Source organism: Rutilus rutilus, assembly GCF_951802725.1.
Source record: "Rutilus rutilus genome assembly, chromosome: 8".
Classification (NCBI taxonomy): Eukaryota; Metazoa; Chordata; class Actinopteri; order Cypriniformes; family Leuciscidae; genus Rutilus; species Rutilus rutilus.
This window is the reverse complement of record NC_140222.1, coordinates 31621670-31637852: the sequence shown is the minus strand read 5'-3', so window position 1 is coordinate 31637852 and position 16183 is coordinate 31621670. Positions and strand designations below refer to the sequence as shown.

Sequence of the window (16183 nt, the reverse complement as noted above, 5' to 3'; positions counted from 1 at the left end):
CCACTGAATGGGAGCTTGATGTTTAAACAAATATGCAACCCTGTTACCCATTTTTTTGTAGCTTTTCTTTTTTTAAATGTTATAAATTTCTGTCAAATTTGATGTTCATTTAATGTTTAATGCAAAAAACACTAGTGAAATCATACATCACACATTGCTGCTATGTGTTTAGACAGTCTCAAATGTTGGTAACAGGGTTGCAAGAATAGCAAATGAATAGAAAATAAAACAGCTCATGTCATTTTTGACCTCATGAGGTTGACTCACATTTCCTGAAGGTGAAGCACCTTCTCATTTTGAAAGAGTTTAAAGGCCTATTTTGTACCCTGTTTATCTTACAAAGTATTGACTTAGGATACAATTTGTGTCCAAATGACGTTCTAGCTTTGTGAGTTTACTGCTGTTCAGTTTGGCTGAATCTAGGTCACAGACCTGCAGGAACTGATACATTTTGAGGCTGCGCTTTTAAGGGCACCCAAGTGTCCGTCGATTCCTGTCGGTAAGCATGACCCTGTTTGGCAAAGGCCTTCGTGTTTTTTTACGCATTAAATGCACAGTCTGCAACTGGGGCAGAATTGTTCTCAGCAGGACTGTGCCCCACTTTCTGACGTTTCTTTGAAAATACACGTAATGAGGCACTGACTGTCCTACCTCTGCATTTCAGACAATCTACACTGTAAAAAGTGAACAGTTGGATCAACTTAAAAAAATTACTTCAATTGGTAACACCTTACGAAATTAAGTTTTCTAAACTTAAATTATCACGCTTTTATCGTGAAAAACGTGATAATTTAAGTTGAGAAAACTTAATTTCTTTAAGTTGATCCAACTGTTCACTTTTTACAGTGTAAGGATCTTTCACACCAGAACATATACTAAAGGTTTGGGGTTGATAAGATTTATACATGTTTTTGAAAGAAGTCTCTTATCACTCTTAAAAATAAAGCTTCTTTATCGGCATTGATGGTTCCATGAAGAACCTTTAACATCCATAGAACCTCACCATTCTTTATAGTGGAAAAAGGTTCTTCAGATTATTTAAATTACATGGGGAAAAAAATAGTTATTTTATGATCTGTTCAAGAAAAGGTTCCTTGGGAAACCTAAAATGGTTCTTCTATGGCATCACTGAGAAAACCCCCTTTTGGAACCTTTATTTTTAAAGGGTTAGTCAAAAAGTCTGTCATTAATTACTCTCCCTCATGTCGTTCCAAACCCGTAAGACCTTCGTTCATCTTCGGAACAAAAATTACGATATTTTTGATGAAATCCGAGAGCTTTCTGATAAACTGCAATGTAATTACCACTTTCAAGGCCCAGAAAGGTAGTAAAGACATCGTTAAAATAGTCCAGCGACTCCAGTGGCTTAACCTTAATGTTTTTGTTAGTTTTTTGCACACAAAATGTATTTGTGTCGCTTCATAACAGAATTAAAATTTTTGAGTGAACTATCCCTTTAAGAGTATGCTCACCAAGGCTGCATATTAAGATCAAAATACAGTAAAAACAGTAATATTGTGTAATAATATTACAATTTAAAGTAACTAAATTTTCAGCATCATTACTCAAGCCTTCAAAAAAGAACAGTAATTACTTGAAATAGAAATATGTTGTCTCTTTTGATCAACTGAATGCGTCCTTGCTGAATAACAATATTGATTTAAAATAATTTTTAAAAAGTCTTAGCGACAATTTGTCTGTCCACATCAGACCGCACCAGATGAGACCGAAAAAGAAATGGACAATCCATTGGATTCAACGGAGAAAAGTAAAGTCAATTAGAAGCACTCACTTCCTGATGGCTGAGCGTACTGCGCAGACTCAAACTGAGCTTGACGACGTAGATGTGACGTGAGCAACCTGTCTGTCTTCTAGTAGCTGTGCCAAGAGAAATCTGAATCATTCCCTTCCGAAACTCGCAGAGATGGAGAGTGTGAGTATGAGCTGTCCATGAGCTAGGAGCAGGAGAAACTTTTGCTAAGTATTCTGATTAATTATTTTGTCATTTTGCCTCCACGCCCCCCCGATTGCCCGCGAGCTTCTCCTCCTGTCCATACGGTAATCTCTCTACTGTGCGACAGAGAGTCGCGTGGTTATGACGCAATCGTTAGCCTATTTTTACAAAAACTGCTTCTACGGGGCCATAACGTAAGATACAAGGTAATGGAGCCTTTTATACATTTTTGTGTTTCTTTAGAAATAAATAATGGACAAATGGAGTCTTTAAATGCCTCAGATGTAAAGTTATTCGCTGTCAAAGTGACGCCAAAATGAATGGGAGTCAATGGGATGCTAACAGCAGGTGAGGGTCGGCTAATCAATGGCGGCGCCCGGGGAAGCTTCGGTTTTTTCTGAAAGATTACCCCCTTGGACGAGACAAGGCTTCGAAACACGACATAATCAATCATTAATTACAGCCAATCAGAAGATTGTGTGGGCGGGGCTCTCCCTGCAAGTGCACTACAACCATCTAGCGCACAAATCAAATTTGATCATTTGACTTCATCCTGTTGTCCAATTTTATACTAACAGTCATGAAATACACTAGTTCACAGTTTGAACGTTCTTATTTCATTTAATTTAATTCATTGGCAATATCTGAGGTAACTTTGTCGCCCTCATTACGGCTAGTTTGCAGTGACTGGTTGGTATATTTTATTTCGTGTTGTGGCTTCTGTTAGAACAGGTTATGTGACAACAACGGACGTTTAAAGAAAGTTCTTAGTTCCTTTAATGACTTCATAAGAATGAATGATTCATGAGTATGAAACAGCTCGATTCCTCATATTCTTCCCTCTTTTGCCCATCACAGTATATGGTTTGTTATCTAATCACAGTCAACCGATCCTTTGAGCTCTGAAATCACAAAACCAGTCACAAGGGTCAATTTTTTTAAAATTGAGATTTATACATCATCTGAAAGCTGAATAAATGTTTTATTGATGTATGGTTTGTTAGGATAGTACAATATCTGGCCGAGATATGACTATTTGAAAATCTGAGGGTGCAAAAAAATCGGAACATTGAGAAAATCGCCTTTAAAGTTGTCAATATGTTCGCGATTGTGCTGCATCCACTCACGAAAATAAATGTTTTATATATTTACAGTAGGACATTTACAAAATAGCTTCATGGAACATGATCTTTACTTAATATCCTAATGATTTTTGGCATAAAAGAAAAGACCCATACAATGTATTTTTGGCTATTGCCACAAATATACCCGTGCGGTTTTGTGATCCAGGGTCACATAGACTGATGTTGTGCCGTCACAATAGCCAATAATGAGCAATTCAGAGTGGAAAAAAATGTGTGAATGATTTTCTATTTTACACATTTATTCGCAACCACAGTCCACGGAATGTTTCACTATGATACAACCTAAAGTCATTCAACAAAAATTAGGTTTTCTCACGAATTCTTTAAAGTTTACAAAGACATTTATGAGTCATTCAACCAAGAAACATAAAAGAAAATCAGCATTATATTTACAACTTCCCATCTATTGAGAAATGCTACATTACATAATTAAATATGTGCTTACAGTATTTAAAACATTGAATGTTTTTTTTATGAAAGCCCATTTCTGCTATACATAAGTTTTTTTTTTTTTTTTTTTTGCAAATCATTATGACATAAAAAGTAAAAATATGACACAGTAAGTCAAATCTATTAGATGAAAAGTCGAAATTATGACATAAAAGTTAAAATTATGACATACTAACTCGAAATTATGACATTTCAACTTAACATAATGTCGACTTTTTATGTGATAATTGTCTTTTAATGCCATAATCAAGATTTACCATAGCATGATGTTTTTTCTTCTTATGTGGTGGAAATGGGTTTCCATAGTTTTCAGAGGACAGTTCTCATTCTCATGACCTGCGGTTTCTGTTGCTTGAAAGAGTGTCATACTTCCTCAGCGGTTTAATGGTTTCAGTTTTTTTGGATGCAGCCAAGTTGGAGATCTCCATCTGATTCCGATTTCGCCTCCAGCAGCCCGATTCCACTGGTTTGGTGTTCTCATATATGAGATCTAGAAACAAATAACGTAGAGTTACATCAAATGGTTAACGGTGCAAAGCTGAGGGTCTGGAGGAAAGTTTTGCTGTGCATGCTTCTGCTGCTCGAGTTAACCACAGATGATGAGAGGCAGTTTACTCGTCATATACTGGAGCTAACTAACTAACCACATGCCACCCACACTCATTCAGCGCTCAGTTTGCAACCAGGGAAACGTCTGACCTTGAACAAAGACTCCTGAAGATGTGGTGTTGTTTCTCAGTAGGGTTCGGTTTCTCAATCAATCGGTGCGACGTTTAAGAGTTCTGTCATGGCATGTTTTTAAATACAACAAGAAGTAATCTAGATTCGTGCCTCAGTTTATAGCAAAAAATTATTGTTACAGGCTGTAACCATTCATAACCACAAAGCTTAAGTAGTGTATGCACTGTAAAAAATATATTGTTCCATTATGGGGAAAACTGTAATAGATCTAACCTTACATTTCATATAATTTTACTGTAAAGGTACCGTTTTTGGAAGTATAAAAAACACTGTCATCTTATAATTTACAGTAAAAAGCCGTAACCTGACATTCCCAGAATTCCCTTTGTGAAACTTCACATTTAATGGTTATTCATTTTAATAATAATGTTTTTTTTCTTCTTTATGGTACATCTTATGTTGTTAAATTAATAATTCAGCTGAAAAGGGCTGTTGGATTTACTGGTTTAGATTTTTTTTTTGTGTGTGAATTACAGTTTTAAATTGAAATATGTACAGGTTGTTCTGAAAATACGGTTATATTTTTACTGTATTTTTAAACAATTATTCTGCACAGCTACCAGGTTTTTTTGGCATGAGAGTATAAAAGTAAAGTTATATAAAATGTTCTAACTTCGTTATCATAGTGATGTTTTGTCATATTGCATTATGATGCTTACATACTGAGCAATACACAACATGTGGGACGGACAATCGATGACACCGTTAAACTTAAGCATCTTAACTTTAGCTTTGGTCGAAGTTCAGTTAACATTATATTTTTTAAATAAATTTGTTTAAGATTAAACAATATCTGGCAAATCAAAGATTTTATTTAAATGCAACATTGAGTCATTGTAGATGTACCTGTAGTTTTGCGAGTGAGGATGTATATGACAACAATTGACACAACTAGTACTACGCATCCAACTGCCAGCGCTAGCCATATCCACCAATCAATCCACCAACGAATATGGATGGTGGGATCTGGCGACCGTGGCGGGGTTGTTGTAGCTGTAAAAGACAAAAAGAAACAAAAAATAGGTATATTATTAGGTCATTCTTTCAAATGTGTGGCTCTTCCTATGGTTACAGTACACTGTTAAAAGCACTGTAAAAAAAAAATATCTAAATTTTTCAATTAGTCTGACGTATTATTTCTCATTGAGCCAATGTTAACAGACTATTGCAACAAGAATTGCACTTGGGCCCATTTAAAAATTTAGATGTGACCAGTCACTCGAAAATTTTGACTTGGAGAGGTTAGAATTTTTTTACAGTGAGTGATCAGTTGACTTAACTTAAAAAAAGTGAGGAAAACCGTAAAAGTAAATAAACTTGAAAAAATTCAGTTATGTGAACTTGACAATTCCACAGAACTTCTTTTTTTCAATTGCACATGAAGTTTATTTACTTAATCAATTTAAAGCAACGGTTTTCCTCACTTTTTTTAATTTAAGTCAATTGATCACTTTTTACAGTGTGTTAAGATGCATTTTCATAAAGAATGCATTCATGAATCTGATTGAGTTGTATTGAATCAAAAATGATTGTTTTTTCCTCCAACTGCAAACAAGTTTCCCCTCAAAATCTCTTTACGCACCTGCTTTACAAACTATTAGTTGCTTTGCAGGTATTTTTTTCGCCATGATTTCAATTACAAAACTCCAAAAATGTAATATCATACAGTACGTGCAAGTGGGATCTAAAAGGCTGAAAGCACATTGAAAATCTTAGATTCAAAACGTAATTTAAATATGTACATAAGGTTTAGCATTTTAAAGAAATTTAATAAAAAAAAAAAAAATTTGTATGACAAAAAATGATTATGAAATATTTCAGATTCAGTATTAGATTAGAAGCAACCAAAACTGAAGCATTTTCTCTTGTGGTCTCAGACTTCTGGACCCCACTGTCCAATGTCAATTGAATGCCTGTAATTCATTCTGTAAGAATAGTACACTTTATTTCCTACTTGCATTTGAGAATTCTGATATTTAAGAATTGTAGTAAAAGTAGAATTAGGAGTTAATATTCAATAAATCCATTACTTCGTGACTTGAGGAGTTCACGCAGTTGACCAAAATGTACATGTAAATAGTTTACGTTTCTTAATTTAAAATGCAAAGTGTTAAATGCAGAATATTTAAAAGTGTAAAAAGCAAAATATTAAAGATTCTTCACCATTCGTCGTGCAATTTGTTGGTTTATCTTCTGTAGTGGGACTTTGTGTTTGATTGTCCGTCTGATTGTCCGGCAGATTTCCACGGCTTCTGTTGGCATCTGAAAAGGCAACAACTGTGAAAGCTGTTAAAACTGTAAATCTCTTGTTACATTCAGCGCCAGCATCAGAAGCAGAGGACATTGGGGACTGAGCCCCCCTAATAATTGAGATCCTAGACTCGCCCCTGGTGGTTAAAATGTCTTGGCGAAGCTTACGGCAAAGGAAAGTGATAGTTGTTGTCAAATTGGATATTTGGCGATTGGTATATTGGTATACACTGTCTTTATTTGCCCACAAACAATTTGAGTGAAAAGTTGAAGTGAAAAATGTGCATGAATTTCTTATTAAGTCTTTGGTTTGTCCTCTTCTGCTTTAATGACAGCAGCACTCGAGCTGCATGAACACATTACGTTTATATAAAACCTGATCATCATGTTCTCCAGCGTGATTGACAATCATCCAAAGAGCATCTTGTGCTTCAATGGATGAAATCTGACCATGTTGTTCACATGATCTAGTTCAAAAAATTACATATTTGTTAAGTGACCTGAAATAATGCAGAACCTGAAGAATATCTTAATTTTACATTATAACATGATGAAACCTTCTACTTACCGACCACAACTTTTACTCCATCACTGCATTTATGTAAGAGAACAGGAATATCTCTCGTAACCTTGCAGAAGTACCATCCGCTGTCATTGGTCTTGATGGAACTAATGCTGAATGTTGAAGTGTTATTATTTACATTATTAATATGCCACTTTTCACTTGTTCTGAGTGTTGGAGAGTAACAGCCTAAATCAAGTGTCGGGCTATAGTACAATTTCACTTTATACTTTCCACCGGGCTGAAAAGTGCAGTTGATTGTGACTGATTCTCCTTCACAGACTTTAATGTTCTTTGGTTCCAAATGGACATTCAGTTGTTCCTCTTGAAGAGTATAACTGATCAAAACTCCTGTTGTAGATAGGGAAAGAAAAGAAACACAATAAGTTATTGTCTGCCGCTAAGTACAAACAGTATTGGAACATTGACCTTGTGAAAATGAATTTTTGTTTAGTTTTTTAACATTGGTTGATACTAGTTGGCTCACCTTTAAATGCAAAATATCTAATAACAATATGGCTTTAATTACTCTATACACCTCAGATAAGCTACTCTGGGTCAATCAACCAGTGCGTTTTTTTACACGTACTGTAGTTTGCCCATACTTACACACATTATTTTAAATTATTCAAATTAATCAACACAATTTTAGCAGAAGATACTAAAAAGTAGACCAGGGCTAACTGTCCTTTTTACAACAGTGATTATTAAAGGGGATAGGATTATTTTTGAAAGTCAGCTTTTTAGTCAAATATGATCTTAAGTAAGTCTTGTCTACAAAAAAAAAGCAATTAAAAAGCAATTAAAAAGCAATTTATTGTCCAGGACATAAGATGCATTTTTTGTTCCATAGTGCGGCATGTTGTCACAATGGGAATCTACCATTAAATTCCATGTTATAAGCTATATAACAGCTTTTCTGCCAAATTTAAACAATAAAACTGTTACGAAGCACAAAACGATTCATGAAACGGCAAAATGTAAAAGACATTAAACCATTGCCAACAAATATTGTAAACAATAAACTGCATAAATGACAAAATTATGCAAATGGTGAGGTTTTTGAACTAGATTCTTCAAACTACCAAACAAATGCACAAAAGACATTTGCAAAATCAGACTTTGACACGAAATCTTATAGTAGCTGAGATTAAGATTTTATGACAACTATAGCCGTGGTCATATGTTGGTTATGAAGTGTCAAAAACTATACTATACCCATAATATTTGACCAATTCTATGTGGTAGATCAAATCAAAGTGGGCTTTTAAAATAGCAGAAATTCCACTTACCAGTGACTAAAAGAAGAACGATTCTAGCGCGTAGTCGATCCATGCCTAAATTGGGCACAGAGTGGGCCTTGAATAATAAACCCACCTCAGAGTAAATGCAAAAGTATTCTATACAGGGGAAGAAAAGAAAAAAAAGACTAATGAAATGATCCAACTTCTACAAACACAGCACGTGGAGTCTTTAAATGCGAATGCATAAAGCTTCCTCGTTCACTAGTGGTTAAAGCTGAAGTCTGGCAGAACTATGCAGAAGGGTTCCTGTGTGGTCATGTATGAATATCGATAGCTTATGAAAAGCATTGTGATGTCTTCCTGTAGAAGCTCGAGTCTACTTGACATTATTCAAATCAACAATGTTTATTACAAATGGATTTTGGACTTCAAATGCATTATATACAATGCATATACAACATATCAGATCTGCAACTGGAATAATAATGGGTTTCAAAAGCATTTAAGTAGTAGGCCTACACTTACCGGTCTAAAAGTGTGTGAAAAATGTGAGTTACTTTGATGTAACACGTAAGAGTATAGAAGCATGAAAGCAGGTCAGCCGCGTGAACATGAAATGAGAAACAGCACCACAAAAACACGACTGACTCCAGGAACACACCAGAGACACTTCTGTTCACACGCAGAAACGGCATCGCTTAAAAGATAATGGTTTTTTTTACACATATTTGGATCTTTAAGTCACATTTTTGGGCATTTAACTGGTTTAGATAGAGATTAGCATCTGCATGAACCTCTCTCAAAAAATGTATGAGCCGTTTTTCCAATGACTTTTAATCAACTGACATTCTTTTTGTGAATATTTGAAGTTCTTTTTGGTCAAATATTTTGTGGAAAAATATTTTTGGTACATTTTTAACTTGGAATGTGTTTATCCTATATTAAGTTCTAATAAATTGCACTAATTGATATTTTGTCTAATATTTATGATTCAATATGTCGAATGCAAGCCATTTAGACGTTTTTTTAAGTGCGACTCAAGTTGCCAAATAGTTTTTGGGATCCTGTACGTTTAATAGTTTAGTTTTGACATCTCATACATTAAGTAGCACACAACTTGCTGAGAACTGTGATGCTGTTTAAAGTCAAACTGAAACAGAAAGATCAAACATTTTTTCATGTTTGTACTGTATTATCTACCACAAAGAATGCAAGGACAGACAAGTATATCTCCATCTTTAATTTAAAAAACACATTGCAAATATCATTACGTATTACATACTGTAAAAGCAGACTCAAGTTTTCCTTCAATAGATTAACATGGTCAAAAAACACTTTTCTTCATAATATACATTGTAGCATCACGTCTTTTCTCACATATTGTTTGATAAAGGAGTCTCGTTTCCAGGAGCCTGCTCTGCTCTGACTGGTCAGATGGCTCAGTCTGTTGTGATTGGTCGGCCGCTTACAGTGTGTGTTGGAAACTAAATGGCCATTACCACATCTGAATTTCAGCTCTAGATCTTCAATGAGGACCATATGCATTATGCAAATTTGTTACAAACCTGACAACTCGTTTCAGGCAGTTCAGAATCGGTTCTTTTGGGAGACAATAACTCCATTTATCATGCAACTGATCTTTCAAGCTTTGGGGGGTTAAGTGACATAATGGGGCACTTTAAGTAATTTGGTATTGACATAAACTCTCTGATTTCTCATCCCACCTTGTCTTTTGGGTTTATATGCAGGCCATGATCCTACATGTGCTGTTTACTACAACTTGTATTCCCTCACTGAATTTTTGTTCGAGAACAGGAACATCTCTCTTAACCTTACAGAAGTACCATCCGCTGTCATCGGTCTTGATGGAACTAATGTTGAATGTTGTCCAAGTGTCATTATTTTCTGTATTAATAAACCACTTTTCACGTATTTTGTCTGTTGCAGAGTTACATACTATATCAGGTGTCGGGCTATAGTACAATTTCACTTTGTATTTTCCACCGGGCTGAAAAGTGCAGTTGATTGTGACTGATTCTCCTTCACAGACTTGAATGTACTTTGGTTCCAAATGGACATTCAGTCGTTCCTCTTGAAGAGTATTACAAAATAAATTTGTGGGTAAATCTGCTGTAGTGGGATTTTGCGTTTGATTGTCCGTCTGATTCGGATATTCAGGGCTGATGTTGGCATCTGTAGAGAAAAGACAACAACAGTGAAAGTTGAAACTGTAAATCTCGTTACATTCATTACAATGAAGGATTATGAACTCGGGCGGTTAAAATGTCTTGATGAGTGCTGATGGCTATAGGGAAAGTGATAGAATACTATTAACTACAATTGTTGTCAAATTGCAAATTTGGTCATTATATTGGTTCACATTGTCTTTTCCCCAAAAACATCTGATCTGATAAAAGCTATAATGCAACATAATAAATAGTTTGTACAAAAAAAGTTTTCACATAACAGTTTTATACAGAGATCAATGAGGTGTGATGCAACAGACCACTGCTGAAAATGTGTCTATTTTGCAATTTTATTCATATAGGCCTATTTCATTTGAGATTCTTATGCATTTTTAATGAAACATTATATTATCAGCAGAACAATTTGCACAATTTTTATATTAAGTCTTCAAGTCTACAAAAACCTGTAAGTTCGCGCTCGATCGGCCCAAAGCCGGCATCCGACCAGCGCGGAAGGTCTTTACGTGTTACTGTCCTTTTCTCGAGGCAAAGTATTTTTTGATTAAATGCAATACATTTGAATATGTATTCTCTCGTTATTTCATCTGACTCCATAAATTAAAAGGTTTTAATGATATCTGTGCATCATTAATTGTGAGCGAATGTTTGACTATTCCTTTTTACTCTTTAATGAAAATAATGTCAAAGTCAGTTAGAATAATCAAATGTAACAATTTATTATGTCAGGTAAATGTATCATGCCAATTTCATAATCAATTCAAAGATAATCGATACAAAACATCAAATGCTCTGGAATAAAGAGAAAGGATGCAACCCAACATTAAGAAATACATGAAGCTGAGAGTCTCACTCTCAGCCTCACAGGCTAATCTGAAATACAGAAAAGGCCCCGAATCCCCTGCTGCATTTCATTAGCCGCTTTCCGACCAAGTAGTTCTAGGAACTTAGTTCTAGGAACTGTCCACTTCTAAACAGTTCTAAGAACTATCTCCCCTAAACTCGGTTTTGCTGTTTGCGTTCGCACTGGCCAAGTGGCCATAGGAACTGGTAGGAGGAGTAAGGGAGTGACGCAATCACGGTGACTTTTATTTTGACGGCGCGACGGACCTTTATTTTGGCGGCGCTGAGAACGCCAGAGCAAACAATGCTCGCATTCTCTGTGTTTATTAGTTAGCGATCTGTCTAACAGTACTGTTTAATATGTTATTAGATAGAACTGTTATAGAAAGTAGACAGTATATGAAAAAAAGGTTATTAGCCTATGTGGTTGATGTCCAGTGTTGCTAGCTGGGCAGATAAACAATCATGTTTGGCTTGGTCCCCTCAAAGTTGCGTTGGATTTTCTCTTCAGCATAAAGGTTTAGAGACCCATCTATCACTGTTTTCCATGTTTGTATATTTAGTTTATGGAGTAAATATATAGGCTATAATCTGTGTGTTTACATTCTAGCTGTTTTAAAAATGGCGGGTGCTGGTGTTCCACGTGCGTTCGGTCATCAGCGTACACTAACATCACGGATAGTTCCTATAGTGCTGGTTTAGACCCTACTCTGAAGTAGGACCCAAATTAGTTCCTACAAATGGAGTTCTTAGAACTAAAATCGTTCCTAGTTCCTGCGGTGCGAACACGCCGACATCCGGGTACTTTAGCCAATAGTTCTAGGAACTGTGAAAAGGTTCCTCCGGTCTGAAAGCGGCTATAATATAGTCAGGACCTCTTTCACTAGGAAACATCTTTTAACAATGGAAATTTACATTCAGAGTTGACACCTTTTGGGGATATGAGACCATTTGTCTAGAGACCACCTTTCTTTGCGTGTCAGTTAAACTCTTAAAAACCTTATTACCTTCTGTTTTACTTATTTGGAAATGAGACATTTGTACCAGTCGCAATGAGACATTTCAAATGATACTAAATATGTATAATACTCGATGTTAATCATTCACATTAAACTATACATTTTCTTGGGTGAATTCAGATGATCTGAGCATGAGAGAGAGGGGGTGAGAGAAGGGGGAAAGAAATGTAGATTAGGATGACTCGGAGGTGAGACTTTTCGTCTCGATAGTTATTCGATTTCGCGTTATTGACAATCATCCAAAGAGCATCTTGTGCTTCAATGGACAAAATCTGACCATCTGTGCAAAGGAGTTCACATTAACAAAAAGTGCAGAACCTGAAGAATATCTTAATTTTACATTATAACATGATGAAACCTTCTACTTACCGACCACAACTTGTATTCCATCACTGCATTTTTGTAAGATATCAGGAATATCTCTCGTAACCTTGCAGAAGTACCATCCGCTGTCATCGGTCTTGATGGAACTAATGATGAACGTTGAGAAAGTGTAATTATTTTCTGTATTAATATGACACTTTTCACTTGTTCTGACTGTTGGAGAGTTACAGTCTAAATCACGTGTCAGGTTATAGAACCATTTCACTTTGTATTTTCCACCGGGCTGAAAAGTGCAGTTGATTGTGACTGATTCTCCTTCACAGACTTGAACGTACTTTGGTTCCAAATGGACATTCAGTTGTTCCTCTTGAAGAGTATTACTGATCAAAACTCCTGTTGTAGTTAGGGAAAGAAAAGGATAACAATAATTTTCAAACAAAAAACAATATATAGTACAAACAATAATAACAATAAAGATATATGATCGGAATATTGTTGATCTTGATCGTTGTGAACATGATGGTTTCTTGGTTTTAAAATTAGTTTGCACTAGTTGGATAACTTTGAATAAAAAATATCTAAAGACGACTTAAATGCACAAGCTAATCCACTGGGGTAAGTTGTCACATGGCATCTTTTTTGTCATTTTATGCAAATAAATAGTCTAAACGTGTTTGAAATTTGGAAGAAATGTTGTCAGTTTGCACATGTAATATAAGTGCCTATTGGAGCACATTTGTCATATTTTGGTCATTTCTTAAAATATTTCACTTTCTGCAATAGATTGTCAAACAATTTTCTCACCAAAAATGCTTTTAAAATAGCACAAATCTCACTTACCTATAACTAAACGAAGAAAGATTGCACTGCAAAACCGATCCATGTTTACGCTGGGAACAAATGGGTTCATAATAATAATTCGCCCTGAGACTAAACAAGCCTTTAAATGAGAACACCTGAAGCTTTCTGTTTATCATGGTGGTTAAAGCTCTTAAAGTCTGGCAAAGATATGGGTTCCTGTGTGGTCGTGCACATAACATGAGTAAGTGTAATTTTAAAAGCTTCTGATGCCGTCTTCCTGTAGAAGAGGTCTACTAAAAATTTAAGAAATTGTTTATGCAAATGATTCTAGTTCAAATGCATTATAGAACATTACAGATCGGTAACTAGTAAAATATTGGGATTAAAAATCAAAGCGAACGCCAAACTGAAACAGAAAATGCAACGGTGGCATTTTTTTTATCTACAGGTCCTATGTATTTGTACTAAGTGCATGCAAGTCAAGGACACAAATAAGTATACTTCAGTCTTTAATTTAAAATACATATTGCAAACATCATTGTGCAATACATAAAAGCAGACTTAAATACTCATGTAATTAAATATCAGTGAGAAAAAGTGACCATCGTCCTTGTTCAAATTTGACAAGAGTTCAAAGCACATTTCAACTATCCACAGAGAGATGAGTGACACGAGTCAATGAATTTGAAAGGAAAGGACAATTAATATGCCACGTTTAAGTTCAAATTCCTTGAAACAGGAACAAATAGCATCTTTTATTAAAAAGGTTCCTAATATAAAATGCTGACGCTTGCTATCATAGCCATCTATGATCTAACTAAATCATAGCTTGAGTCAGTTCATTTGTAAACAGTATAAATAACATTGTGGTGTCACAATGTGAAAAATCACAGTGCACTATTAAAAAACTGACAGCTACTGTATGTTAATATCACAGAAGAGTGTACAGTAAGTAAATAACTGTGCAAATCCTTATTTTTCATAGTCTGTTACGTTAGGTAACTTGGATTATGTCTAGTTAAATGATCTTGAATATAAAATGAATCTAAAACAGCTATTAATGTACGTATGCTGTTGTACAGTGTCAATTCATTCTTTGGTGGGATGAATGATGCATTTCTTTCAATAAAATGAAAGTCAAACCATAGTTTCCTTAATATAAATGAAATGTTCCCTGTATCTTTTAAAGTCAACATAAAAAGGTATTCATAACCCATTTTACTTCTGTAATATAATGATGCATTTCAGAAAGAAAGAAAGAAGAAGAAAAAACTAAGAAAAACATTGGATCATGAAAAGTGTGTTCAATACCAGAATGGAAATAAAATGGAATAACCTGCAACGAGTCGTTTTTGAATTCATGTTAACTAGAAAGTTATTAAATATGCAAACGTGAACTGAGGTTTTATATGCAAACACATATAATAATAATAATAATTATATTAATAATAACATTCTCACAAACAGTCAGAAACAAAATAAAAACAAAATATCACAGTAAAAAAATAAAATCATTCTGATCATTAAATAAATAGGTATTGACATGACCCCTGTGCTTTCTCTTCCATTGGCTGATGGACTATAACTCGTCTTTTGGGTTTATATGCAGGCCGTGATCCATGTGCTGATTATCCAGGGTTTGAACCACCTCATCTGCTTGAAGCCTCTCCTGCAATTTGATTTAAAACGGATCATATTTTAGCATATCATATATTTCTTTAGCATTTTAATGTTGGATAAGGTTTCATAATTTACTCTGAACCTTTAAATTAAACATTATGAAACAATTATTCAATAATTTAACGTTTTAAATAAAAAATTAAAAAAGAAATATATATATGATATAAAACTAAATTATTCTATTGTTTTTTTGTTTTTTTATAAAGTGCCTTTTCCAAGCTCAAGGTCAGAGAAATAATAATGTAAAGACATAGCAACAAGATACCAACAAACATACATGCATACATTTATACAGTACATAAATATTAAATAGAAGAGGACCAAAAACAGAGCCTTGTGGGACACCTCAAGTAAATTCTGAGTAATTTGTGCGTAAAATGGACCTTCCCGAAAACTCTCCTCCGGATTCAAAAACACTTTGTAAGCGCGTGTATGTTAATGAATTCTAATCATTCGTAAAAAGGGTGATGCTCATTCACAATCAGCATCCCAGCCTATAAATGACAACTAGCCTACATAAATGACATGTCAAAGAACGCTGTGGAATCTTCTGGACTTCCTTATCAGGTTTGGCTCGAGTATATTGTATAAATGCAACAGGCTCTATGCACGATCGCTTCCGTGTTTTGTCTCAGCCCGCCCAGTTACATCCGGTGCTGCGTCGGAAGCCGTTTTTTGCATTCGGTGGAGATAATGGTAAATTACACTCGCTGTTTCCAAGAACTTCCAGCGGTTAACGTGAACGATGTTAACAATATTGTGAGGCAGTTAGCTGTCACACCTAAGAGTAAGAAAGAGAAGGGCTTTAAATTATATATTTCGAGCTACATCGACAACTTTGAGGGTGAATATTCTCTCATATCATGCGAAATCCGACTAGCGAATCGGTTTCTAAAATCGTTGTCTCCGTTTCGGCGAAAATTAATTTTATGAAAGTTTTGCCGCTAGTACACTTCGCCATAGAAC

The 16183-nt window shown here is 35.0% G+C and overlaps 3 protein-coding genes across 4 annotated transcripts in view; 1 reads left to right on the top strand and 2 right to left on the bottom strand.

The window, feature by feature from the left end:
• LOC311296162 (coagulation factor XIII B chain-like) overlaps nt 1–16183 on the top strand; it is a 409206-nt gene that overhangs the window by 14246 nt on the left and 378777 nt on the right. The window lies entirely within an intron of this gene.
• On the bottom strand, nt 3311–8640 carry LOC311296217 (uncharacterized protein). Of its 2 annotated transcripts, none has more exons than XM_084417895.1 (5): nt 8395–8640; nt 7109–7453; nt 6454–6552; nt 5137–5283; nt 3311–4039 (listed from the first exon to the last, which is right to left on the bottom strand). In XM_084417895.1, exons 1-5 carry the CDS (start codon nt 8435–8437, stop codon nt 3879–3881), a joined length of 795 nt encoding a protein of 264 aa, XP_084274021.1. In that variant the 5' UTR covers nt 8438–8640; the 3' UTR covers nt 3311–3878. The 2 variants fall into 2 exon arrangements, with proteins under 2 accessions (XP_084274021.1, XP_084274020.1); XM_084417894.1 differs by having other exon boundaries at nt 6454–6567; nt 8395–8609.
• p3h2 (prolyl 3-hydroxylase 2) overlaps nt 14032–16183 on the bottom strand; it is a 51538-nt gene continuing 49386 nt past the window's right edge. The window contains exon 15 of the mRNA XM_084417815.1: nt 14032–15206. Coding sequence (XP_084273941.1) covers nt 15117–15206 — 90 coding nt within the window. The 3' untranslated portion in view covers nt 14032–15116. The remainder of the gene's footprint in view (nt 15207–16183) is intronic.